The sequence below is a fragment of the Vidua chalybeata genome, chromosome 5 (assembly GCF_026979565.1).
Source record: "Vidua chalybeata isolate OUT-0048 chromosome 5, bVidCha1 merged haplotype, whole genome shotgun sequence".
NCBI classification, from domain to species: domain Eukaryota; kingdom Metazoa; phylum Chordata; class Aves; order Passeriformes; family Viduidae; genus Vidua; species Vidua chalybeata.
In genome coordinates, this window is record NC_071534.1 from 6,472,566 (window position 1) to 6,485,935 (window position 13,370).

Sequence of the window (13,370 nt, forward strand, 5' to 3'; positions counted from 1 at the left end):
TCCTAACTGTGGAAGGCATGTCATTAGACCTTTTGTGTCAGGAGATAGCAAAGGTTAATTTACAAGTTCAAGGAGCAGGAGACCTTTCCACCTGCTCAAACAATTAAAATTCTGTCTTTGTGAGCATTCAGCAAAAAAATAACTGCTTCTTGTTTTTTAATGAATATCCCTCTCTTTTTCCTGGGGATCTGTGGCCAAAAGGACAATCATATGCATGAGACGCTGCAGTGCATCAGTGTATGTTTGGTTTGACAGCCAAGTCAAACCTTACTTCCTGTAGACCCTCAGAAATGTCTGGGTGAAAATGGAAAACAATCTCTCATCTGTTTTGTTAGATTGCCCAGCATTTTCTTTAAATTGGAATACCTGAAAACAGAGGCCATAGCTAGTTGTAACTAGCTTGAACACTGAGTTTTTTTTCTTTTTGGTTAGGAAATGATAATATCATGTAGGTTTATGCTTCTATGTTGATTTCTTAAAAAAGAATTTCAGTGGCTTTTCTAAAGCATCATTTTCAGGGTTTATGAATGCCATCTACAAAATCTTGTTCTAGTTTTATACTTCATTTGTGATACTGAGCCAGAGACAAAGCATCACCTTTTGATCTCTTCATCACAGCTTTTCTTCATTCCAAAAGTGGAATGTTTGCATTTGTCCCTTATTTTAGAAATGGATTCCAAGAAAAGGGAAGGTCTGGTGATGATTTTATTTCTCCTGCTAGATAAGGTCTGAGTAGGGGAGTAAAACCAGCTCCAAAGTGGAAATCCTCACATTGCCATTCTGGTTACAGATGGCTTTTGCTTGATTAGTATCCTGCCTGATGTCCTAGGATAAATGCAGACAATTGCATTAAAGTGCTATCACCAGAACAGCATCTTCATCTTGACAGAACCAGTATAGAGTATACCGGGCAAAATATTTGTATGCCCAGTAGAGCTTTTCCTGGTGTGTATATTAGACTTACACATGGAATTTTACACATCGGTTTCTCCCACTTGTCAGCTGAATCTTTTAGCATCCCTGACAAGTGAGCTGCAGAGGCTGCAGTAACTTATTCACAATGACCCCTGTTCCTGCACAGGTTCCTGCTGTGTGAGAAGTGATGCCATACTGAGGTGTCCCCTGTCACAGTCATTGTATTCCAGTTACTGCACAGAGACCCCTGTCTAGGTTTGATGCTGGTTGTCTGGACTGTGGAATTCAGTAGCTGAGGTCCAAGCTCCCGTGGAGTTGTGCTCATCCTCCACCATCCCTGAGGTGCAAGGGATGAGGATGGAGGGTCAGGGTGGGGACAGTTACAGAGGCACAGCTGGGGCCACTGGTGCTTGCTCATCAAGCATTTTCAGCATATCTGGGTTGTTTAGTCATTTACTAGACACATTGATGCCTTGCAGAAGAGTGAAATAAAAAAAGGCTTCATTTTCAGTGTAAGAAATCTTGATTGGATTTTGTCCAGTGTACATAGCAATGCTTAAAGCAGGTGGTTCAGAGCCAGCTGTGCCTACCTGAAATGGGAGACTGCAGCTCTGTTGGGAACCCTTTGGCTTCTGAACCCAAAACAAGGGTAAAAAGTAAAAGATTCAGTGTGTGAGGGTGTTAACAGTTCCCTGCTCAATTCCCCTCCATGCCTCACATAGCTGCTCTTAGTATGTGCAAGAGCAGTGTAGAGGCAAACAAGAGGCTGCAGATTTGCACAAAAAATGATGTTGACTGCACTGAATATTAACGTAAGACATTATTGTAAAGCAGCTCTGAAAATTACATTCAACTAATCTACTCAATCAACTAATATTTACAGAGAAAAACTATTGTAAAAGAGTATAGTTCTCAGCTAGCTAAAACATGTTTTCTCTCATGTTTACCTTTATTGTATCCCCAAAGGATATTTCTTCCTCTCTTTTATGAAGAATTATTTCCATATTTAATTTATATGTACATTTTTTTGCTTTTCCTGGAGGACTGAAAATATTTTCTGATTTTTGCAATTGGTTGAGAAACTTGTCATTAAAACCTTCCTGTCATACTTTTAGTCCCCTTATTTGAACATCCATTTTCTGTGTCTTTCAATACTGCTGTGTGCTTCTGGATTGCAGTTTTACTCCCTTTGTGAACTTGCCTCAGAAGGAGTCTCCGTTCAGCTACCTGGAGGGTCACTTGATTCAATTGTCTTTTTGTAAACTCCTGAACATTTCTTCTCAAGTCAAGAGCTATTTTCAGTAACCAAACATACTTATTGTGCTTAGTTTTCCTGAACTACTCCAGTGCCTCGTATTTATTGGTTACAGGAGTGCCAGTCCTGTTAGTGCTGGAGCAGGCTGTGTTTCACAGGGTCCACTGCAGAGCTGATGAGCTCCACAGGGGCTGCTGCAAGCTCTGAAGTTTGGCAGCTCCCTGTAGAGCTCAGAAGTTCTTAGGGCCTGAACGAAGCATAATTGTAGAGCTGGGGCCTTTACTGTGAAGGACCTCACCAAATAATTAGCTGCCCTAATTAAGCAGCTGAGTAACATTCAGGAAAGTGAATGTTTGTGGATCACAAAGTTGCAAAGCTGATGGGTGCTGGCAATAAATTTCTCTCCTTCTCTGCTTAGAGAAAAAGTCGGAAATCACTGTTAAATTATAGCATGTAGTCTTGGCATTGGTAGTCTGCGAGCTTCCTTCTCTGGGTGGGGGATATTCTGCCATCAGAGTGCCTAGACTTTATGGGCTTTTTGGAAAAAAAGCTCTGTTACTTATTGGATTTGTTCATCCTGCAGAATGAACTGTGACATGCTGTTTCATCCTTTTTGTTTTGCTGGGTTTTTGTTTTCCTATGGCAAAACCTTCTATTTGAGGCAAATCAAAATTGTGAAGTTACAACTACACAGTGCAAAGTGATTTCTGAGGCCTTTCAGAAGGAAGTTTTATTGCCTGGATTCACGTTATGCACCAGAATGCAAAAACTAAAAAATGCTAGATTTAAAGAGGCATCGAAAACAGTTTGTAGGGAAGAACTACCAAAACTCTTTCCCTATTTGTTCCTAATTTTTAATGATGGGATAAACTTTAAGATAAACCAACATTTTCAGCCACCGTCATACGACTTTTTTATTTAAGTCTAAGAACCTTCCTATCTTCTCTAAGTGTGTATCAAATACTTGATGTTCCTCAACTCTTTGGAGGGAGGCATGACTCTGTAATACTGAAAGTTACAAGCACATATAAAAAGAAATACACTTTGTTGTTGTTTTTCTTCTTCTTTTAGATTTTATTTAGATTTACAGACTCTGCTGGTAAAATGAAAATCTAGATTCCTGGATTTTAATTGTATTGCAAGGTATAATTAGATGATTTAGCACAAAACACTAATTTTCTCTTAATACTTTGCTCTATCCCATGGGCTTGGGTGGTGACGTTTTAAAATTTAAAATTTTTTTTTAAATTTTTTTTAATTGACATAACTAAATGTGTTTGAAGAGGATGGGGAAGAGGGAGAATGACCCTTAGCTTGTCTGCATGGCTGTCATCAGCTGGAGCATGGCTGGTTCCAGAGAGTTTTAATGGAGACATTAAAACCCACAGGCTTTCAAGCAAGGTGGAGGAAAACAAACGTGATAGTGAAAAAACCCAAACTGTTGAAGAAAGTTCACAGAGGTCACTGGAGCTATTGGAAATACTACTGAATCTTAAAGCCAGTTCTGTGTGTGTGCGTTCCTCTTGACAAATGAAATAGGGCTGTTTTTGTGATGTCTGGAAAGCCTTTACTTTGTTACCAAACTACCTTTACCTGTTTTTGCTTGAGTAATTGCAGCATGCATGAGAGGTGAGAACGAGACAGGGAAGAATATGAGGCTGCACAGCAATTAATGAGCTGTTTCAGCCCAAAAACATCAGTCCAGCAGGCTGGTCAGAGCCTTGGAACCTATTAACCTTGATTTGTAAGTCTAAGACTTGACAGCTAGGGCAAAGCAGGGCTGTCTTAAAGAAGTTAAAAGTAAATCTCTCTTTTTCTCATTTCTTTCTCACGTGCTCACTGGTGAAATGCTGCCTGACTTTTTTTTAACATTTCTTTTTTGTGTGTGATTTCTTATTGCATAGCTTGACCGGGTGCCTTGCTACTGTGCTACCTATCTGACAATTATTTGGGGTTTGTCCTTCTTCCTGGTGAAAAACCAGTTTATTTGAGGCACTTGTTTATGCCTACAGAAATCTCACGTGTTCTCTTCAGATATTTTTGTGCTCTGTGTTAAGATAAACGTGTTGCTCCATGAAGAATAACTCACTTGGGATCAAATAGGACAATATTTGTGTTAATCAGCTGCATTTCTGTCCACAGATTTTGCTGCACATTAAAACAAACATGCTGTAGACATGAATTAATTAAGGGGGAAGATATGACATGGAATTTCCTGACTCTTTAAAATAATAAGAATAAGAGTAAGAATAAGAATAAATCTTTGCCAAGAATAACTTCATCTGCAAGTGTTTCTTAAACATGTTGTGCATTTGTTTTTCTTTAGAGGATGGGTGGCCTCTTCACATGTGGCTACCATATACTGACCTGTTGTGGTTGTGTGATGATCTGAGTTTGATTAAAGGCTTCAGGTTTTTCCTAATCTGGATTGTTTTGACTGACCTAGGCTATGGAGCACAGATACAAGCAGGTAATGCTGGCAGGCAGATGTCATGAGGTTATGAGAAGCAATTTAGGACAGTAGTCCGTTCCAGCTGCAACAACAAAACAGAGCAAGCACCATGGACACACTTTGGCTGATCTGTTTATATTCTATGTTACTTCAGTTTAGTTATGCATTCTGTCAACAACCCACAGAAGTAAATCCACTTTCTACCACCTGCAGAAAAAGCCCAAATATTCTTACCCCCTGCTAGTCTCCAGCCAAAATAAAGTGGTTTCCCTTGCTTTGCCTCAATCTTAAATGCAACTGAGTAGCTTCCCTCTCCCCACTACTTGTTAAATAATGTTTAAAAATTGATGCATGTTACATGTTTTAAAACTTGCTTGTCCAGGCTTAAAAGATTTCACTGAGTATTTTTCTCAGTTACTGGATGCAAGCTGTGCTTCTAAATGTGTTGACTTTCCTGCTTGTCTTGGAATTTCTCTGGAAATAAAAGGACATTAATTGATCTTTCAAAACCACTTCACTGCATCACATGCAACTATGTCTGCTATAAGTCTGCACACCTTCTTCTGTGCCCACCTAAATTCTGACACATTAGAGAAGCTGTTGTACTTTTATGACAATTTGTAGTATCTGCCTTTGCTGTTTAATGATGAATTTTGAGATGGTTGTCGAGATCTGTTGGATATCTCCAACTTTCTCAGCTGACCCAAGCAAAGAAAGAAACATATGGAAATATAACCTGATATAGTACTGTGGGTTTGTCTTAAGTTGTTTTTCTTCAGCTTTTGGAAAGTAACTTTGCTTTGTTTCACAGGGTATGTGCCCCTTACCTGTAGAGCAGAGCTCCACATTGTCTCTGCAGAATGGAGAGTGCCTTTGTCTTTACTGAAAGTTGCAGATTTATACATGATTTCTTTCTTTTTTTGTCTTTTTTCAAATAATTGTAGGTTCATGTACTGGACAGACTGGGGAGAAGCGCCAAAGATAGAACGAGCTGGGATGGATGGTTCAAGCCGCTCCATCATCGTTAACACAGACATATATTGGCCAAACGGACTGACGCTGGATTATGAGGAACAGAAGCTCTATTGGGCAGATGCTAAACTGAATTTCATCCACAAATCAAATCTGGATGGAAGTCATAGGTAAAAAGTTTTTTGTTTATGGGTGTGATGTGGGGATTTTCTTAGAAGATGCTGCCTAAGCAATATCGTAATCTCTGTTGCAGCGAATTGTCACATTAGCACTCGCAAAATTTTAAGCAACCCAGTGCTGTCAGAAACTTTTCTCCTTCACCATCCTTACCTTTCCAGCACTGTGAAATGGAATGTATCCTTCTCTTCAGGGTAATCTGTAACTCTCCCAAAGACTTTCCTCAGAACCAGTTCCATTAAAAAATCCTCAAATCCTGCTTTTAATAGTGTAAGACTATATAGCAAGATTGTCTCTTTTCAGTAAGTCTTCTGTGCAGTGTTGCTGTGGTATTCAGAAATGCAGAAGATAATATGACAAAATGTATCATCCTATTTTAATATTTCAGTATTATTAAACCTAGGGGCTGGGAAATTAGTGAAAAACAGTCCTTAAAGGACAACTAAGTTAAAATGACATAGCTCTCTATGACTAACTAAAAATCTGTTTTCCTTGGACAGATTTATAGCAATGAAGTGATTATTTTTGGTCCAATCACGGCTACTTCTTAATTAAGGGTGTAACTGGTACTTTGTGTATATATGTTTATCTCTAATTTGGGCCATGACTCTCTTTGTTAGATGAGTTTGACAAGTACTGCTTGCACACACAAATAAATCACAGCTTGTGCCCAAGGTGTCATATGGAGAGATTATTTTTTTGTGGAGTTGTTCTTTGCAAATTTTTGTGATGTTTCAGCTAATTTAGGTAGGCATGAAATATCCTTTCTTATGCTCTTTGTTCTGACATCTTAGGGACTTGCCCACCTTTCACCACAAATGTTAATTTGACATAAAGAAATTAATTCTATTGATAAGATCATTCTTTTGTGTGGACTGGTAAGTAGGACCACAGGCAACATGCATGAAACATGCCCACTGTCTTCTTGTGATATTTATTTTGAAATCCACAATGTCTTTGTAGTGCTGGTTTTCTCCTAAGTTCTGCCTTTTAAGTGATCACAAGTTCATGCAGTACATTTGTAATGGTGTTGGTTCATGGAAAGTACCTGGAGTTGAATGCAGTTTTAAATTTGTGTCTTTGGATATAAGTATTATGACTAGCTTGGTTAATTCAAAACATTGTGGATATCTATTTTGAAGTAGTCTTTCATTTGCTGTTTGTGTCACGAGAAACAAAACTTAGTATCAAAAAGAGAGAAATATTTCATAGATATTCTTTCAAAAAAGAAGACTGTCACATAAGTTTTCAAGTACTGGAGAGCAAAGGATAGAAATCAGCATGTACATTAGAAATTTGACTATTTTTAATTTTATCTGGTGTCTCCAGCCTTTCTTGTTCCAGAGCTACTTCAGTGTTTTCTGCTGGCAGTTCTGCTTTTTCAATCTTGTTTTGCTACTGACTTCATTGCAGTTTCTCTCTTGCTGCTGATCTGTTGCACAGTGATGTAAATATACTTGTGTTTAGTGTTCTGTTTTTATTTTCATGGTGTTCATTCCCTGGTCTGCTGTTGGTTAACCTGTGGGATGAGGCTTAGGAAGTGCTGAATTTTCTTGGTGCAAGGGGCTGACCAGCCTTGTCTGTGTGTACACAGCTGTGTCCAACAGCTGCTCATGGCATAGAATTGAAATCACCTGAGTCCCAGCAGTTACCTCATTCCACAGTAAATTCTCTGGAATTATTTAAGTCTGTAATAAAGACCTATATAGACAAATAATTTAGATTTTTAGATCTACTAATTCTTACACAGCCATAAAAAACAAAGGAGTCAAATGCTTTAGGTTAAGTTTCTTTTTCAAGTTAATACATTTCAGTACCAGGAATATGTCGTGGCAGTATGCTAATATATTATATTTGAGGGGCAGAAAGGGAAGTCATTCCTAGAAAGGAAAGAACATTTGACTTCCCTTAAGCACTCAGAGGCAGAAACCAATTCTAACAGCACCTGTTTTTCCCTAGGCATGTGGGAAAGTTCTGAAGATTCAAAAAGCAGTCAACATCTGTATCTAGGCATTTTGGTTTCATTTTTTATTCTTTGCAATTACATCATAAGGGGTAAAAAAAAAAGAACTGCATAAGTTAGGCTGTTCTACAGTGGGATTTTATGGGGTGTTTTTTTTCTGCTGTGACTACTTAGCCTCTGCCTGTATTAAGAAAAAAGATCTTCTGGGGCTGTCCAAAGAGTTGTTTTTTGTTTTTTTTTTTTTTTTTTTTTGTGTAGATACTCTCTTTTGGCTATCCAACAAATTCAGCTTTTTCAGTGTGGTATTTTACAGCTGTAATTCTTATTTTATCTTTTAATTATTTTGTTCATCTTTTCCAGTAACTGATTCACTAATACTAGAAAAGAAAACACAACTTTTAATTCTGCAGCCAAAGCGAAAGTCTTTTAGATATTCCTTTTCAGTGGAAAAAATCACCCCACCGAACCACCCAAAACCCACAAAGCATTTAGCCTTTTTTCCTAGCCATCTCCAACCCCTTAAAAAAAAGCAACCAACAAATCACCCCACTGTGCCTGGCTCTCGGCGGCCGCGGGACGGAGGTTGGCCGCTCGCTGTCCCGCTGGTGGCCGCAGGACAGACACGGAGCGGCCGCCCCGAGTCTCTGCGGGACTGTCGCGGGTGGCCGTGATCGCTGCGGCGTGGCCAGCGCAGCAGAGGCACAGGGCACGGGGAAACCGAGGCACGGGAATAAGGGAAGGACACTTGTCTGAGTCTCCAAGGGTTTAATCTCCAAGTGGGGCAGAGCAAGTGACAAATCTGAGCCTGAAGGGGCTACTTTTAAAGGGTGGAGGGAACACGGGGAGGACACAACCTTTGACCAGCAGGAGGGCCTCAGGGGAGGGGTGCAGGGTAAGGCTCCCCAAAAGAAGCCAACACGGGGAGGGAGCAAACCCTACAACCCAATTCTGCTCCGAGGAAGGGGTGAAAGGCAGGGAACACTCCAGAACCAAAGGAGTGTGCTTTCTTTGACAGGGGTAAGACAAGGGAACAAGGGAGGCGTACAGGGAGACTGACAAGTGAATTGAAATCCATTTTGGCAGGGAAAACTGTAGTGAACAACTCAGGACTGAACCATTAGGGAAGCCAAATAGGGTACATAGAACGAATGATTATAACTTATAACAAGGAATATCAAGACATACAACAGAAGAAAAACTGTAAAATAACAGACTACCACACCTCACCTACAGTTATCCACCACCACTTCTCAGAAGTTATCAGTTAGGTTTTTTTTCCTTAAGAATTAAATGTGGGGGAGAATAAGATCGTTATCAAGTACCTAATCTAACTTAAACCAGACTCTTTGGTTTGTTTAGAAACTGCCAGTTCTGGTGATTTTTTTTTTCTTGATATTTAGACCACTTTTCTAAATTGCTGTTTTATGTTTATACTTGGTTAGTTTGAGGTTTTTTTGTTTCTAAATTTCTCTTGATCAGAGCAAATTCTTTTATCCTTACAAAGTATTACTAGTTTTTCTGATGCCTTATCTAATGCCAGCATATCTGGGAAAATATATGCTTCTGGAAGTTGGCCCTATTGAAATGAAAAAGGCAAATGGGTTACTGAAAGACATATATCTTCATAAAAATTGTGTCTTCTAAATCTGGATAGTTTTGGTAACCTAGAAAAGAAAGCAGATGAGTAAGGATTTAATCTGTCAAGTTTTTTACTGTTGCATGGCAGGAGGTGGGAAAGAGTCTGTAGCAGATAAGCAATTGTAAAAGCTTCATGTAAAGTAGATGGCATAAGTTTTAATTGCTTTGGGAGAAATATTTGGTAGGAACTAACATCCTTCTCTCAAAAAAAAATTCAATTAGTTCAGAGAAAACTGATTTTGTGGTTTTGGAAAATGAAAAAATGCAGTGTAAATAGGAAAATATTTTAATTGGTGTCACTGACAGCATTAAAGTATTGAAGTTCAGACCTCAGAGACTGAAAATTTGGAAGAGGTTCTCTCTAGAAATTCGTGATGTATCTCTAAATCTCTAAGAAATCCAAAACAAAGATTTATATCTCAGAGAAGTACATTGATCTGAATCATGGAATATCCTGAGTTGGAAGGGACCCACAAGGATCATTGAGTCCAACCCCTGGCCCTGCACAGACACCCCAACAATCCCATCCTGTACATCCCTGAGAGCGTTGTCCCAACGTTCCCGGAGCTCCGGCAGCCTTGGGGCCGTGACCATTCCCTGGGGAGCCTGGGCAGTGCCCGGCACCTCTGGGGGAAAAACCTTTTCTGATATCCAACCTAACCCTTCCCTGACCCAGCTCCAGCCATTCCCTGGGTCCTGTCCCTGGTCCCAGAGAGCAGAGCTCAGTGCCTGCCCCTCCTGCTCCCCTCAGGAGAAGCTGTGACTGCGCTCTCTGCCCTCAGTCTCCTCCAGCTGAACAGACCAAGTGCCCTCAGCTGCTCCTCACACGGCTTCCCCTCAAGGCCCTTCACCATCCTCGTGCCCTCCTTTGCACACTCTCTAATGGCTTTATGTCTTTCTTACATTGTGGCATCCAAAACTTCACACAATATTCGAGATGGGGCTGCCCCAGAGCAGAGCAGGACAATCCCTCTCTGGCCCAGCTGTGCCTGATGCCCCCAGGACAGGGATGTCCCTCCTGGCTCCAGGACACTGCAGCCTCATGTCCAGCTGGGACATTGACCAGGACCCCCAGGTCCCTTTCCCTGGCACTGCTTTCCAGCTTCTCATTCCCAGTCTGTCCGTGCATCCAGGGCTGCCCCATCCCAGGTGCATGATGGCCGTGAATCCTTTACTTGTTTGCAGGGGTCTGGAAAGTGGAAGAGTACAATAGGCTGGTGGCAGGATTATATATAGAGAGAAACAAATTATAAGCCTTGATTATTGTGATTTGGTGGAGTTTTTGTCACCTTTTCCAGTAGGACTGGAGTCACAGTGAGCCACTAAAGCAGTGTATAGCATGACAGCTCTGGCAGTAGTACTCAGTTAAATATGTAGTAGAGTCATAAATTCCTGAGAAAACCTCTCTAGCAAATTTTACAGGGATGATTATGGTTCATTACCTGCTAGCCCTGGGATTTACTAGCCCTAGCTGCTCCAGTGTTGGGCTCATTAGAATAAAGACAAGAGCAAAGAACTTGATGACTAATGCCATTGATTTGCCAGTGAGAGAAAGGAATGAACAGTTTTTCATGTCAGAATGCAATAATCACAGAAATAAATTGATACATAGAAGACGCGGTTTTGTGGTTTTTTTTTTTTTTTTCAGCTCTTGCCCTGCTCTTATCAGAGGGAACAGTTGCTTTTTGTGGGACTAATTAAACAAAACTGAAATGCAGACAGCTCTCCTGTGAGTAGAGTCCCCAAGATAGGTTGGCCTGCTAAAGCAGTTCTTGAATTAATTTCCCCTTCCTGTACCCTGCAGCAGCAGTTCTAATTAATAAGTTAACACGTTACTGGCTGAAGGGAAGTGCACTTACAAGGTCCCCCAGGAAGTCTTTGTGCTAATGAGATGGTTTTTGAGGCCACTGTAAGAAAACATACTTTCAGCAACTGTCAGAAAGCTGGGAAGCTCTTGGAAGAGGTGAATGTCTTAAGTTTGCACTTGAGCATTGATTTTCCTAGCTCCTCTTTTCAAGCATCAGCTCATGTCTGTCTGCCAGATGATTAGTTGCAGATGTGTTGAAACACTAAAAATACTGTATCCCTGCATTTAGAAGAGGATTTTTTCCTTATTTGCCTGTAATTTGTACAGTACATGACATTATGTGCAAGGTATTAAATCTCAGGTTCTGTTTATACCTTTCTGTATATTTCTGTGTGATAAAATTGCTTAACACATTCAAGCAATGAAGAAGAACCAGTCAGTGGTGAGAAGCCTGTTTCAATACCTCACCATCACAGTCCAGTGCAGAAGCCAAATAATGCCCTAATTAAAACTGCTAGAGAATCCTGCATAAACAGAATTAATTAGATTATTTGGACATAGAGCTAGGTTAAATTTCTTGGTTCTTCCCCAAGGTACTTCTGAAAACAAAAATGCTGGAGAAATGGAACTTCAAAACATCTGTTTACCTGAAAAATGACCCACAGAATGACTTAATTTCTTAACTATAATTTGATTTCTGAGTGACTTTTTCAGACTTTCATTGCAGGTTGGATTTGAAATGTCATGGCTAGACCTGTTTGTTATATATTCTTTCTGGAAACACGTGGCAATTGTGGCTTAAAGAAGCGGCAAAAGACAAGAACACTTCGGTCTGAAAAGAGAGCATTATATCCCACAAATCATGTTTCTTGCTTACTTTCTCAGCTAATTAAAAGCAGGCTTGTCTTCTGATAGGAATATTTGGACAAGCATTCATGGTAAAAATGCATTACTTTTCTGAGTTTGCATTGCAAATGCTTTTGTTAGGTTGGCAGGAGAGGAGATCCTGTGAGCTGAGGGAACCAGAGCTCCCTGCCCTCCTTGTGGCATCCTTCATGTGATATTTTATGGGTGCATCTTAGTCTTTGATCCTGCTTCAACTGATTCATGCTCTGAGTGTTTTGGCCACTTGCTAGTATTTCCAGTTGTCACAAGCTGAAGATGTGAAATTCCTGCAATTTTGTTAATTTTCAAAGCATGAAGCATTCTGTAGATGCCCAATAAGGTTTTGTTTAAAATATTTTAATTTGCTTCATGCAAACCTCTTATATGCTTTCTTTAATGTGAAGAGCACTAAAAGCAGATTTTTTTTCCCCCTTTCTGATAGCCTAGGAGATGGTAATAGGTATGGGCTGCCCCATAGGGACACTAGAGAAATGGAGTGAAACATAAATGTCAAAAATGCTTCCACCCTGCCCTGGAGACTGAACACAGGCAGCCTCAGGGGTCACCTGAAAGGAGTTTTGCTACTGTGAAGCTGGAGTGTTAATAGTTTAGAGACATACAGGCTAGAACATCTAAAGTTAGTCAGAATGCTTCATAAAAATGTGGCTTCTCTTGTTATGGGAATGCTGTCTTTGGTGCAGGTTTGGTTATGAGAGTTTTGGTCTTTGATTGTGTCTGTTTCATATGACAAAATGTCGTATGTGTCATTTGTCAAATGTCATACAATATGTCATACATAAAGACTTAGTCTCCAAGCCTGATCTAAACTAAAATTCAAATCTGAAGGTATTTAGGGTTTGGGGGTAGGGTTGCTTAAAACATTTGCAGATTTAGAATGCCTTTATACTTGGTATGGTACCAGAATGTGTTGTGTCATTCTGGCCTCACTGTTTGGCTGGCAGGTTTAATTATATTACAGTATTTTGTAAGATGCTTAGTTGGTGCATTTAATTAGAAGCAAATATATATACCTGACTCCAGACAGAGATAAGAAAGATACTATGTCCTACTTTTGAGTGCAAAATACCAAGAAATAGAAGATTTCATTTTGTGTAGAATTGGAACACTAGAGTGATAAGCAAGGGAACTATAGAAAAGAAAAAGCTTATAATGCATCTTTTTTCAGAAGCTAAGGTGAAAGGATGGTAATGACTATGGTTTCTTTGTACTCAGAAGACACCTTCATGCTTCTTGCTTTAATATACTCTTCTGTTACTCTTATTTTCCAAATATTTGCTGTTAAAAT

General features: G+C 39.9%; 1 protein-coding gene across 2 annotated transcripts in view; it reads left to right on the forward strand.

Moving 5' to 3' along the window:
- LRP6 (LDL receptor related protein 6) overlaps positions 1-13,370 on the forward strand; it is a 117,978-nt gene that overhangs the window by 44,468 nt on the left and 60,140 nt on the right. For both annotated transcript variants that reach the window (XM_053943535.1, XM_053943536.1), the window contains one exon: positions 5,567-5,764. In XM_053943535.1, the coding sequence (XP_053799510.1) occupies positions 5,567-5,764 (198 nt within the window). The remainder of the gene's footprint in view (positions 1-5,566; positions 5,765-13,370) is intronic.